Source organism: Pteropus vampyrus, unplaced genomic scaffold (assembly GCF_000151845.1).
Source record: "Pteropus vampyrus isolate Shadow unplaced genomic scaffold, Pvam_2.0 Scaffold25, whole genome shotgun sequence".
Taxonomy (NCBI): domain Eukaryota; kingdom Metazoa; phylum Chordata; class Mammalia; order Chiroptera; family Pteropodidae; genus Pteropus; species Pteropus vampyrus.
The window spans coordinates 11,461,009-11,475,903 of NW_011888806.1; the positions used below are offsets into that span (position 1 = coordinate 11,461,009).

Genomic DNA, 14,895 nt, shown 5'->3' on the forward strand with positions numbered 1-14,895 from the left:
ATAAGAAGGATCACCTGTTTCTGTTATAATGCTTTTAGAATATTTTGCCTTCTTTCCTCAAAGAGAAATAATAAATAATTTTGTGAAATATAAATATAATCTGGTTTTTATAAATATCATTAGCTACAATTTATGACTAAATTACATTGTAACAGTGGCTTGGATAGTGGTTATTGGTGATTTTTATTATTATCTGCAGTCTGTAGTTTCTATCATTTCTACAGTGCATTTATTACTTTAATAATAAGTAAAAAAGGAAACATGCTGTTTAAGTTTTAAAATGAACATAAGGTACATTAAAACTAAGTAATAGCTTTAGTGTTTACCAATAAAATTATTCTGTATAGAAACTGAAGAGCAGTATTTAAAAATCAGCCTTGTAAAGTCGTTATCTTAGAAACCTACACGATATTTTTCCCAAGAAATTTTTTTTGACTTACAGGTAGTATGATCACATCTATGGAAGGTCTGGGTTCCGATAATGTTTTCAGCTTACATGAAGATAATCATTACCGGATAAGCAAGAGCCTGGTAAAATCTGCAGAAGGAAGTACTGTACCCCTGACCAGGGTGAAGTGTCTGGTCTCCATGACAACCCCACATGACATCAGACTTCACGGGTCATCAGTTACTCCAGCTTTTGTTGAATTTGACACATCCCTTGAAGGGTTTGGGTAAGGAATTTGCAAGATAGTCAATCCTTATTGTATCATTTTATGCCTCATACTTGCCTTTGACAAGTAGAACTTCGTTTTTAAATCTGCTTGATTAAAATATACTGTATACTATATATTTTCAAAGCATTGAGTTCTTTGAGCAGGTTATTTTAAGATTTTTAGATTGAATTCTTATTTTGCTAAGTAAATTGATATGATATTGGAGTCATCAGTCTAGGGTCTATGGTCCAAATCTTTTTTGTAAATTTTACTTTTTCATAAACAGTTTTATTTTAACAAAGCCACGCTCATTTATCTATGTGTCTGTGACTGCTTTCATGCTAGAATGGCAGAGTTGAGTAGTCTTGGAAGACTATCTGGTCTGCAAAGCGTAAGATATTTATGGTCTGGCCCGCCCCAGAAAATGTTTACCAACCCCTGATTTAGTATAATAAATTTATAGATAATATGCAAATTAAAATTGGATTAAAAGCTCTTTGGGTTTTATTATCATCCTTTCCTTCAAATTAACTAGCTTAGTATCTTATACATTATAAATGTTCAGTGACTGTCACATCAAATGAGTAAATACTTCCAAGTGGCAGAAAAGGCTGTCATAGCAGAAACAACAATAAAGAATATAGAGAGAATCTAGAAGAATTTATAAAGTCCATCAGCTTTGTAATGGACACAAACTAATAGAATAGATCTATATATGTACTTAGTTGTTTATGGGATTCTTAGGCATTGCTCTAAAACTATAAATTGTATTTTAAGAAGATTGCCATGAGTTATTATCAAACAATAGATTAAACTGTATTTGAGAATAGGCAAAACTAATAAGAACAATGGTAACAGAGAAGAGTGACTCACCAGGCAGAGGCACAAGGAGTTTTTTGGCAGTGCCATTATTGTGCCCATGTCTTGAACAGGGTTATACATTGGTAACGTTTACCATATGCACATTATACTTTGATTTTTTTTTTTAATTTAAATTTAAAATGATGCTGTTGGAGATTTTTAAAATATGTTTTTCAATACTCTCACATAATTAAAAGAAGGGAAGGACTTTGTTAGGTACCTAGATTTATTCCATCATCTCTTATCTCTAGTTACCCTTAAATAATGGCCATTTATTTCACTGTGGTAAGTATATAATGATAACAGAAGAAAACAGTTGGTTTCTAATACGTACATTGTCTTTCCTTCAATAGCTGCCTATTCCTGCCCAGTTTGGCCCCTCATAACGCCCCTACAAACAATGCCGTCACAACAGGTCTTACCGATGGGGCCGTGGTCAGCGGCATTGGTTCCGGTAAATATTACCTTCTTTGTTTATGGGAGTCTTTTTTGCAGTAGATTATATTGCATCTACAGTTTATTTCTTTTTTTGGCTTTTTAAAAATATAAATAAGAGTCAGCACAAACTCTGTCATTGTTATTTTCCTGTTTTTACTTTAGGTGAAAGAGTCTTTCCTCCTCCCTCTGGCTTAAGCTACTCTAGCTGGTTTTGTATTGAACATTTTAGTGCTCCTCCGAATAACCACCCTGTCAGACTTCTGACTGTTGTGCGCCGAGCAAATTCTTCTGAGCAGCATTACGTGTGCCTTACCATGGTTCTGTCAGCAAAAGACCGATCTCTGATTGTTTCCACCAAAGAGGAACTACTGCAAAACTATGGTCAGTCGCTGTTTTTTCTTTTTGCTTCTTGTGATCATTGAAAGTTTTACATTGACTTTAATATTCATGCTTTAAGGTTTATCTGGTCATTCTTTTCCAATTTAAATTATTACAGACTAGAACAGGTTATATGAAATCTGGAATATTGTTTACCAGTGACTTTTAAGGTACTTTTAAAAGAGACTTAGAAAACAGTGGAGAGTCCCTTAAAATAAGGGTTCATCTCTACTTGCCAAGAAATCACAGCTTTTGCTAAGAAAGCAGGTTGCTTGTTTGATACATTTTAGTAAGGATCTTCATTGGCTGTGAATTACGTTACACTAATGAATATTCATTGAGTACATGCCTACCATATGTGCCACTGTGCTAGACACAATAACATTTAAATTACTTTATCCATCACTTATCTTCAAGACTTAATACAGACCACTTAATAATCCTGATTCCCTAATCTCCTTTATAATAGTCTTAGCTCATCAATAGATGTATATTCTGTGTTGTCATTTTAAAATATAATCTTGGCATCAGTATGTAAAGATATTTTAAGATTCCAAAAATAGTAATTAATATTTTATTTGTAGTTCTTTCTGCATATAATTTAAACTTCAACTTTCAAGATATTTACTTGTATGTGCTTATACTCAAAAATGGTAGGTCTGCTTTAAGTTACATAGTTAGAGATTAACTCTTAAAAAAATTTTTGGAATGGGGCAAATGAGTTTTTAACATGTCAATTTCCACTGCTTTCCTGCTGTTTCTTGAATGGTTAGAAAAGGTAAATTAATTTAATTAGCTTAACATTAAGATTAAATTAATATTAACTTATTATTTCTTAGCATAATCTGGCAACATACTGGGTAGCAAAGAGAAGCCAGATTGGAATCAGAAAGTGATTTCAGCATGTTAGCAAATCACCAGAGTTGTCTGGTGAAGCAGAAAACTTGGGTCAACTGTACTTTTGTATGCTGTAAAGTCACCTCCTTACTACCAGCTACTGTCAGGCAAGGGCCACAGCAATACAACCGCAAACTAAAAACAGACAGTTGCCTCTTACATCACGGAGCAGAGCATATAGCAAGAATAAAATTTTTAATTTCCCTAGTTCTTTTTCTAACCAATGTTATAATCAAAGGCATGTCAAACTAGAATTTCAAAAAACCATTTATAACAGACCATGACAGGTAATAATCAACTAGTCCCTTTTTGTTGTCTCAAGTGACTTTATTTTATTTTCTATTTAATTTTCTGTATTTTTTATTTCATTAACTACTGTAATTTTATTCAGTTTTAACTACATGTATCTTGAGCAGAAGAAAGCAAAAATACATCTCAGATTTTACTTCTTACTATAGTTTGGGTTTTTTCACTTAAGTCTTCATTTTATTTTAACATAAAGTCAGGATCTAGATATGAATAATTGTTAGAATGAGGATGATATTGAGGATTTTATTTCTTTCCCTTCTTTACTTTAGTTGATGATTTCAGTGAAGAATCCTCTTTTTATGAGATTCTCCCATGCTGTGCTCGCTTTCGATGTGGAGAACTTATAGTTGAGGGGCAGTGGCATCATCTGGTTCTGGTGATGAGCAAAGGCATGCTAAAAAACAGTACTGCAGCCCTCTATATTGATGGACAGCTTGTTAACACTGTGAAGGTAAGCATACCTGTGCTTGGAAAGCTCAACCTACTTTAAAAGATAGTTTGGGGGGGTCAGGAGTGAGTGTGTGCATGTCTGTGCATATGTGCCCAGGATTATTTTTTAAATTGCTATTTTAATTTTAAATTGAGCTTCAGTATCCACTTGAGCAATATGTTAGAGTCATGTGCCTGGCTATTTATATCACTATATTAGAGCGGAATAGAAAGGAGGGATTACAGAGTAATAGTGAAGAGTCAGTACTTGAGCCAGACTGCTAAGTGCTTTTTCACGATAGAGCAGTCAGTTGAAGAATGCCTAAATAAACTATGAACATAGCACATTGTCACTTTGTTGTGATTACTGTATCCAGTTCAGTAGATTCTATTTTTCTTTAGAGCTGGAATTGTACTTATTCATCTTTGTTTTCTGATCACTGAGATTAATCCTTGATAATAATAGTAGGTGTTCCATTACTGTTTGTTGAATTAATGAGTGTATAAATACTACTCTAGATAACTAGACCTAAGTAGTCAGAGGAGAGCCAAGAAGTTGAGGTAACCAGTAAAGAATCAGAATTTTCTTTTTTGAATAAGGATAAATGCTGCTAATTTTTACAGAACTCAACTATCAAGCTCTTAAAATTCTTCATCTTCTAAAAGATAGTATGCATTTTTATGATGTCACTTGAAAGAAGCAACAAAAGCAAAGTTTGTCCTTTCGTGTGAATTAAAATTTTAAAAAAGCAGTAAAATCTGTTTCTTTTAACAGATTTTAACAGTAAAAGCTTCCTTGAATATATTCCCTTCCTGAATGATATTTTATTGACATTCTGTTTCAATATGATAAACCTTAAAATACACTCATTTCCTTTGTATACATGATTGCATTTGAAATGGGTTTGTAGATTCTCTAGTATGTCCTTCAATTATATTTAGTATTATCAAAAATAAAAATGTCCTCAGCTCCTAGAATCAAGAAGTAGTAGATTTATTACTGAAATATTTACATCATCATCATCACCATGCCTGTGAGATGTCAGAGTCCTGTGAACCCAACTTGAGGTCACATGTTAGTCTTCAGATTCATACTGTTAACATCAGGAACTTTAATACGTGGAATAGTCGATGTCATCTGAAACTAGGACAGTGTTATGACAAAGCAGTCAGTGGACATTGTTGTAGCAAAATGATCAGTGGGAAATGTCTCTCATCCCATCAGGTGATGGACGCTACCTGTACAAAAAGACACTTGATTTCATTGTCTCTTATACTCTGATTATATTTACTGTAAGCGAATTGAATGATAATTTAAGCTACTTGTCAGGAGTGTAATTTCATATCTGAGAATGTGGTTTACATTGAGATTAAAATATGTGAGAATAAATTATAAGTATAATAAACTTCATTTTTCTAATATTTTTTAGCATTTTACTCATGATAAATGACTTCATGAATAATTTTAACAGACTCACATTGAAGGTAGCAGCTAATTTTAAGATTGTTTTAATTCCACAGTTGAAAAGCTCTGTTTTTATATCAATCTTAAAATTTCATAGAAGCATTGTTATTTGATATGTAAATCATCTGGGCAATAACAGTATCCTTGTATTTGATTATTGCCCTTTCTAGCATTAGATAGTTTGTCTGTATTAGAGAGTTGGGTGACAGATTTTCAGCTTCCACATCATGTTCCAGAATCTTGGCCTGCCCTCATGTTTCTCAACCTGGCTGCTTTTGTATTTTGTAAGGTTGTATAACCTTGGGATAATACAAATATACACAAAAAGTGCTTATTTTCCTGGAGAAAGGTTGGTTTTTGTTTGTTTTGTTTTGTTTTGGTCCTATCTTACATATTTGCTTTTGTTTTCTTTATAGCTTCATTATGTTCACAGTACTCCTGGTGGTTCAGGTTCTGCAAATCCACCCGTGGTTAGTACAGTCTATGCATACATTGGTACTCCACCTGCCCAACGCCAAATTGCTTCATTGGTTTGGCGCCTGGGACCCACGCATTTTTTGGAAGAAGTTTTGCCGCCTCCAAGTATTACTACCATTTATGAACTAGGACCAAATTACGTTGGAAGCTTTCAGGCTGTATGTATGCCATGTGAGTAACATTCTATCTTCTTAAAGTTGTATAAAACTTAACTCCTGCAGTGTAGATGCATGAATAAATGCATGTGTGCGTATAAGCTTAAACATTGTTTGTCTAAAAAAGGGGGCCTTTTCTACTTTTCTTCAACATGATACTACTGACCACTCACTTCTATTCAAAATGTTCTCATCCACTGATCATACTGTGCTTTCCTGATTTTCGTCTTCATGCCTGATTACTAATTTTCTAGTTTCTAGTTTCTTTTATTGACTCCAAGATGTAGATATACATTCTCTAAGAGTCTAACCTCAACCTTCTTTACTTTCTATAATTTCTCCTATTATATGAAGCAGTTTCAAGTGTGTCTACTCTTGTTAAAGGAAGGATGGGTCCAGAAACACACACATATATTCTTTAGGTTAGAGCAGTTAACATCAATTTTCCTCATCCCTTTCCTCCTGCAGTCCACTCCTTGTTAACCTTTCTCTCAAAAGGAATTTTCAGTCAAAGGTACTGATGTTAAGCTACAGTTCCTTTGTAGTACTCTTTCCCAATAATGTTTTCCATTCCCTTGTTCTCATTCCACCAAAGATCTCAAAAGAGTTAGGACAACTATATTACACATGGTAATAACGCTATGGCTAAGTAATTTGTCTTTCACTCATGATTTAAATAGCATCTAATAAAAGCTAACACTTATTTGAGCACTAAATATGTGCTAAATAAGTTAATACGAGTGAAGGACATAGCTATCCTAAACGTTTCACAAGTATTTATTCATTCCCTCAAAATACTGGAAGTTAGATACTGTTTTTATCATCCCCATTTTACAGATGAGGAAACGGATGCACAGAGATGTATACAGGTCACACAGCTTTGAAGTGATAGAGCACAGATTCATACTTAAGCCATGAGCCATCTAGCTCCAAAACTTACGTCCTTAACTGCACTCTGTGCTGTCTAGAAGACAAGAGAGAGACGTATATTGAGGGCTGTCACTGGGGAGAGACCTAGCGCTACAAAGCTCATAGGCATTCTGCTCATTTTCATTTATTTTTTTTCCTTTGACTCTAAGGGAAATGTTTTGTGATTTGTTTAGTAACAGTTAAAACTCTTTTCCTTTATGGTTATGCTATATGTTAAGCATATTTTTAGAGTAAAACTTAGAATGTAAAGCTCTATGTTTTCCTTATTTTATAATTAAATAAATGAGCTGAAAATTAAGTAAAACAGCTTTTACATTCAGCTCCCTTGTTCCATTTGAAAAGATTTTCAAGTCTGCCAACTTAAAAATGATAGTAAGAATAGAAAATTGGTGGAGGATAATGATTTTGAAAAGGATTTTTCTTCTTTTGAAGGTAAAGATGCAAAATCCGAAGGTGTAGTCCCATCTCCTGTGTCATTAGTACCAGAGGAAAAGGTGTCATTTGGCCTCTATGCACTCTCTGTGTCTTCCCTAACAGTGGCAAGAATCCGGAAGGTGTACAACAAGTTGGACAGCAAAGCCATTGCTAAGCAGGTAAGCAGAATGATTTCCCAGTAAGCTGTGACTGATTCTCACTGGGAAGATGTTTCAGAGCTTTGTTATGGGTACAACCCAAATATGAGGGGTTGCTGAAAACAGTGCCTTTCATTGTATATATATTTGGTTTCTTTGGCTTTGAATTTAAGCCAAAATGTATTTAGATATTAGCTTAATTTGGAAAATGAGAATTGTTCTCTAAGTTCATGGTTTAATTCTTTTATTTTTATTAGCAGTTTAAGAAATCAAAACTTTAGAACACTAAAGAAAACAACTGCTATTTTTAAGGCTACAACTTAAGTTTTTTCGGGATCACCTACTGTGTGCACCATTTCTTTCAAGATATAGCAGTGGATAAAGAGAAAATTCCTGCATTGATGGTTCTTAAATTTTAGTGGATGAGACAAACAATAATAACTAAAGAAATAACCTAATAATAAGACTATGTTAGAAGGTGAAGAATTCTATGCAGAAAAATAAAGCAGGGAAGGGGAAAGAAATAAACTTATAGTTTTACATAGGATCGTCAGGGGAGGCCTCACTAAGCAGGTGACATTTGAGCAGACTTGGACGCATGAGGCAGCAAGCAATGAGGATGTAGAGAATGGATGGGATGGACTTATAGGGTGAGAGATATGGCCCTAAGGAAAGTGCATGCCTGCCACAGAGGCATATGAGGCTAGAGCAAAATGGGAGAAGGCCTAGGTAGCAGGAGAGGAACTCAGAGAGGTAACAGGTACTATAGCAGCGGTCCCCAACCTTTTTGGCACCAAGGACCGGTGCTCCTATGAGAATCAATGCCTGATGATCTGAGGTGGAGCTAAGGCAGTGATGCTAGTGCTGGGGAGCGGCTGCAAATACAGATGAAACTTTGCCCACTTGCCCACCATTCAACTCCTACTGTGCGGCCCAGTTCTTAACAGGCCATGGACCAGTACCAGTCTGCGGCCCGGGGGTTGGGGACCCCTGGACAATAGTATTTAGAATTCAGAGGCAATTGTGAAGGTGTTGGGGAAATAAGAAGCGTTACAGGGTTCCAGACATAGGAATGAAACATTATGACTTACTTTTAACCAGGATCACTGTGACTTCTATTGAGAATAGATTGAAGGGAGACAAAAGTAGAAACAAGAAAACCAGTTTTGAGGCCAGTGCAATAATAATTAATATGGTGGTCAGAACTGGGGTGATAGCAGTGGCTGTGATGAGAAGTGATCACATTTGAGGTATATTTTAAAGGTTGAACTAAGAGTTTTTGGTGAAAGATTGGGTATGAAGTACAAGAAAGAGAAAAAGAGTCAAGGAAAACTCCAAGGTTTATTTGCTCCAGTCAGGAAAATGTGAAGTCACTTTTTCTGATTTGGGGAAAACTACAGGAAAAGCAGTTGGGGAATATTGAGAATTATGTTTAGGAAATGTTTGAGAAGCATATTGGACACCTTAGCGGAGCTATCAGAGCCATTAGTAGTAGGAATCTGGAGTTCAAGGGAGAGGTTTGAATGTCATGGATATTCATAGATGGTGCTTAAAGCCACGAAACTGGGTGCATTTACCGAAGTGTAGATGTAGCTAGAAAAGAGAAAAGGTTTCTCAAAATACTGGAAGTTAGATACTGTTTTTATCATCCCCATTTTACAGATGAGGAAACGGATGCACAGAGATGTATATAGGTCACACAGCTTTGAAGTGATAGAGCACAGATTCATACTTAAGCCATGAGCCGTCTAGCTCCAAAACTTACGTCCTTAACTGCACTCTGTGCTGTCTAGAAGACAAGAGAGAGACGTGTATTGAGGGCTGTCACTGGGGAGAGACCTAGCGCTACAAAGCTCATAGGCATTCTGCTCATTTTCATTTATTTTTTTCCTTTGACTCTAAGGGAAATGTTTTGTGATTTGTTTAGTAACAGTTAAAACTCTTTTCCTTTATGGTTATGCTATATGTTAAGCATATTTTTAGAGTAAAACTTAGAATGTAAAGCTCTATGTTTTCCTTATTTTATAATTAAATAAATGAGCTGAAAATTAAGTAAAACAGCTTTTACATTCAGCTCCCTTGTTCCATTTGAAAAGATTTTCAAGTCTGCCAACTTAAAAATGATAGTAAGAATAGAAAATTGGTGGAGGATAATGATTTTGAAAAGGATTTTTCTTCTTTTGAAGGTAAAGATGCAAAATCCGAAGGTGTAGTCCCATCTCCTGTGTCATTAGTACCAGAGGAAAAGGTGTCATTTGGCCTCTATGCACTCTCTGTGTCTTCCCTAACAGTGGCAAGAATCCGGAAGGTGTACAACAAGTTGGACAGCAAAGCCATTGCTAAGCAGGTAAGCAGAATGATTTCCCAGTAAGCTGTGACTGATTCTCACTGGGAAGATGTTTCAGAGCTTTGTTATGGGTACAACCCAAATATGAGGGGTTGCTGAAAACAGTGCCTTTCATTGTATATATATTTGGTTTCTTTGGCTTTGAATTTAAGCCAAAATGTATTTAGATATTAGCTTAATTTGGAAAATGAGAATTGTTCTCTAAGTTCATGGTTTAATTCTTTTATTTTTATTAGCAGTTTAAGAAATCAAAACTTTAGAACACTAAAGAAAACAACTGCTATTTTTAAGGCTACAACTTAAGTTTTTTCGGGATCACCTACTGTGTGCACCATTTCTTTCAAGATATAGCAGTGGATAAAGAGAAAATTCCTGCATTGATGGTTCTTAAATTTTAGTGGATGAGACAAACAATAATAACTAAAGAAATAACCTAATAATAAGACTATGTTAGAAGGTGAAGAATTCTATGCAGAAAAATAAAGCAGGGAAGGGGAAAGAAATAAACTTATAGTTTTACATAGGATCGTCAGGGGAGGCCTCACTAAGCAGGTGACATTTGAGCAGACTTGGACGCATGAGGCAGCAAGCAATGAGGATGTAGAGAATGGATGGGATGGACTTATAGGGTGAGAGATATGGCCCTAAGGAAAGTGCATGCCTGCCACAGAGGCACATGAGGCTAGAGCAAAATGGGAGAAGGCCTAGGTAGCAGGAGAGGAACTCAGAGAGGTAACAGGTACTATAGCAGCGGTCCCCAACCTTTTTGGCACCAAGGACCGGTGCTCCTATGAGAATCAATGCCTGATGATCTGAGGTGGAGCTAAGGCAGTGATGCTAGTGCTGGGGAGCCGCTGCAAATACAGATGAAACTTTGCCCACTTGCCCACCATTCAACTCCTACTGTGCGGCCCAGTTCTTAACAGGCCATGGACCAGTACCAGTCTGCGGCCCGGGGGTTGGGGACCCCTGGACAATAGTATTTAGAATTCAGAGGCAATTGTGAAGGTGTTGGGGAAATAAGAAGCGTTACAGGGTTCCAGACATAGGAATGAAACATTATGACTTACTTTTAACCAGGATCACTGTGACTTCTATTGAGAATAGATTGAAGGGAGACAAAAGTAGAAACAAGAAAACCAGTTTTGAGGCCAGTGCAATAATAATTAATATGGTGGTCAGAACTGGGGTGATAGCAGTGGCTGTGATGAGAAGTGATCACATTTGAGGTATATTTTAAAGGTTGAACTAAGAGTTTTTGGTGAAAGATTGGGTATGAAGTACAAGAAAGAGAAAAAGAGTCAAGGAAAACTCCAAGGTTTATTTGCTCCAGTCAGGAAAATGTGAAGTCACTTTTTCTGATTTGGGGAAAACTACAGGAAAAGCAGTTGGGGAATATTGAGAATTATGTTTAGGAAATGTTTGAGAAGCATATTGGACACCTTAGCGGAGCTATCAGAGCCATTAGTAGTAGGAATCTGGAGTTCAAGGGAGAGATTTGAATGTCATGGATATTCATAGATGGTGTTTAAAGCCACGAAACTGGGTGCATTTACCGAAGTGTAGATGTAGCTAGAAAAGAGAAAAGGTTTTAAACTGATACCTGGGACATTCCAGTGTTATGGAGTTGGGGAGATGAAGAAGAACCAGCCAAGAAGACTGAGTAGCAGCCAGCAAGAAAGGAGAAAAATTGGAAGTCTTATATTGTAGAAATCAGTAATTTACTGTGGCGAATGTGTCAGCTCGGCAAGAAAGATTAGGACTAAGTACTTAACCATTGATTGCATTTAGCAACATGGGAGTCCTCAGTGAGCTTGACAAGCTATTTTGGCTGATGAGAGGAGGCAAAGCCCCAGGGAAAGGAAATAAAAGAGACTGGAAGGAAAGGACTTGAGAACAGAAAGTACTGACAACTCTTGTGCAGAGGTTCATCTGTGAACATATGTACCATCTTCTAAGGAACATGAACTGTGCATAAATTTAGTTCACAGATAATAATAAAAGTAAAGTTTTATGGTTATATTTGGTTGAAAACACTGTGTGTGCACACACGAGTACCTGTGCGCAAAATTCAACATTTCTTTTATGTAATCATGTTTATAAACTCTTGGATAACTTATGTGATGTTTACTTGGATGTGGAGTAAAACTAATATTATGTTTACTGATCAGAAGTACTTGAGTGATGAGAAGCTAAAAACATGATAGTTTCATTCAGAAGGACCCCTGAAGCTGTTTCATAAGATCATCTCTCTATCTTTATCTCAGTAGATTGTATTTAACTTACTTTTTGTAAGTTTTCACACCTTTGGAAGTGTTTGCACATTAAAAAAAAAAAAGAAAGAAAGAAAGAACACTCCTTTTTAATATTCTGATAAGGGGAGAGAGAAGATATATGTTACCAGTCGTGTTTTTTTTTTCCTTTTCTAATCAAAATATTCACATTGAAATCCTGCCATTTGCAACAACATGGATGGACTGAGAGGATATTATGCTAAGTGAAATAAGTCTGATGAAGACAAATACTGCATGATTTCACTTAATATGTAGAATTTTTTAAAAATCATAACAAAAACAAAAACAGACTCATAGAAACAAAGAACAAATTAATGCTAGCCAGAAGGGAGGGTGGGAGAGGGATGGGTGACAAAGGTGAAGGAGAATATAGTCAGTAATATGATAGCTTTGCATGGTGACAGATAACTAGACTTAGTGTGGTGAGCACATAGTAGACATATAAAGTCAAATCAATGTGTTGTACACCTGAAACTAATATAATATTATATGCCAAATATGCATTAATTTAAAAATAAAAATTCAGACTGTTCTTCTGTAACATTTTCTTTTTCCTTTCCTATTCTTCAGTTAGGCATTTCCTCCCATGAGAATGCCACTCCTGTGAAGTTGATACACAATTCAGCGGGACATCTTAATGGACCTGCTCGGACAGTTGGGGCTACTCTGATTGGATACTTGGGTGAGTCAAATTGTCTGCTGTTTCCAACTTCTTAATTTACTTTCATATCTGCTATCACTTTCCTCAGAGAAGGGGTGGTATTGAAATATATAGTTTATAGTGCCGACCTATAATGTCCTTGCAATATGTAGAGACTAATGTAGCAATCTCAAACTCCAGTCCATTTTAAAAATTATAACTTTTCTAAAAATCCCATTAACTTTTTCCCTGTTTTGCGAGCACTAATGAGAACTGACCCCATATGTCTGTGTCATTTTAAGGTAAATTTCACAGTACATTTAGGGACAGATGTAAAGACTTAGAAATAGCGATGATTGCTGCATGGTTTGGTGCAGCACTGGTGGCACTCATGATCGCTCTTATTTTTTGGAAATGACCTAGAAATGAGAACTTCAGAGTATAAACACTGAACCCAACTCTAATAAAAGTTAGAGCTGGTGGACATTCTGCAGAGCCTTCGACCTGATACCTGCTTTGAAAGAGTTGATTTTTGGTGGGGAGCGGGGGTTAGATAATCTTGAGATGTAATCCAAAATTCAGAACCAGCAATTATATATTTTATTGTGCAAATCACTAAATAATATTGGTTCCTTTATAGAGTAACAAAAATAATTAACAAGTTAGTGTTGTGCCAGTCAGAATGCTACATGTTTATCAATCCTTGGCAGTTTTCATTGTCCAAGTGATGTGTACATAACTTTTTCTTTTTTGACTGTATTGCATTGATAAAACAGTTTCCTTTATACTAAAGCACATGGTAGTTTTTCTTTATTCGATTCAACAAATACTGAGCACTGTGCTATGTCCTTTGCAAAAATATGGCAGCACTGTGGTATAGTAGAAAGAGCAATGACTAAAAAAGTTCAAAGATTGATATTCCAGTCTCTACTCTGTCGCTATGTGGCATTATGCCAGATGTTTGAGCTCTACGAACCTCAGTTGTCATATATAAACTAGTAATGCTGACCCTACTTACCTTACAAGGTAGTTTTCAAAATCCAGTGCCATGAGATATGAAAATACCGTGAATACTGCAAAGCACGTAGAAATATAAAATGGATATCGGTTTTATTTTTAAAAAACTCAATCTTAGCAGACAAACAGCATTGCAACAATGTCCTTTATTTAAAAAAAAACAAAAAACAAAAAAAAAACAGGGTTAGGAATGTAGATGTGAATTTTTTGTTGTTGTTAACACAAAGTTAGTTCCAGTACTGTATTTCCGTGTAATTACACTCTTCTGGGATCACTGATGTACTGTTATTCAAATTACATAACTGGGAGAAGCTTTCAGTAATGGTCAGTAATGTGCTTTGTGTGGGTTATCTATAGGGAATATGTCATCTTTGCCAGGGTGGCTTCTCCATCTCTTTCCCCAATTCATAGAGTTAAAGTGCCTTTGCTCTTCCCAAGTTATTCCCCACCACTTACCTCAGAAATGAGTTTCCAAGGCCTTTGTAGTTTTGAGTCTGTATGTTACCCAAAGCTACATAGAAACATTGGTGCTTGCTCTCAAACCCAGCTCTTTATGCACTTTTACCTCCCAGCTCTTCTCAGGGAGTATATACATGAGCATTTATTGCCTTCTCTCAAATTCTACCAGGAATTTTTTTAGAATTTTTATTTTAGGATTAAGGTGTTTTTTGTTTTTTTGTTTTTTTTTTTTTTTTTTTAAGTATAATGTATAATTAGTTAAATACTTCTTAAGATGATTTATTCAGTTCTTGTTTACATGGGAAATTTATTTTAATTGTTTTTTACTGTCTTTTAATCAGGAGTAAGAACATTTGTTCCTAAGCCTGTTGCCACTACTTTGCAGTACATTGGTGGAGCTGCAGCCATTCTGGGCCTGGTGGCCATGGCTTCTGATGTGGAAGGGCTATATGCAGCAGTCAAGGCCTTGGTTTGTGTGGTCAAGAGTAACCCACTAGCCAGCAAAGAAATGGAGAGAATCAAGGGCTACCAGGTTTGTAACCATAAAGCTTTGCCTTCACTTTCCTTTGCA

At 35.8% G+C, this 14,895-nt stretch overlaps 1 protein-coding gene across 1 annotated transcript in view; it reads left to right on the forward strand.

Annotated features, from left to right (window-relative positions):
• Positions 1-14,895, forward strand: part of WDFY3 (WD repeat and FYVE domain containing 3) — a 214,038-nt gene that overhangs the window by 108,596 nt on the left and 90,547 nt on the right. Inside the window, exons 17-24 of the mRNA XM_011356329.2 lie at positions 443-674; positions 1,871-1,971; positions 2,118-2,336; positions 3,809-3,990; positions 5,850-6,081; positions 7,428-7,588; positions 12,779-12,890; positions 14,666-14,856. Coding sequence (XP_011354631.1) covers positions 443-674; positions 1,871-1,971; positions 2,118-2,336; positions 3,809-3,990; positions 5,850-6,081; positions 7,428-7,588; positions 12,779-12,890; positions 14,666-14,856 — 1,430 coding nt within the window. The remainder of the gene's footprint in view (positions 1-442; positions 675-1,870; positions 1,972-2,117; positions 2,337-3,808; positions 3,991-5,849; positions 6,082-7,427; positions 7,589-12,778; positions 12,891-14,665; positions 14,857-14,895) is intronic.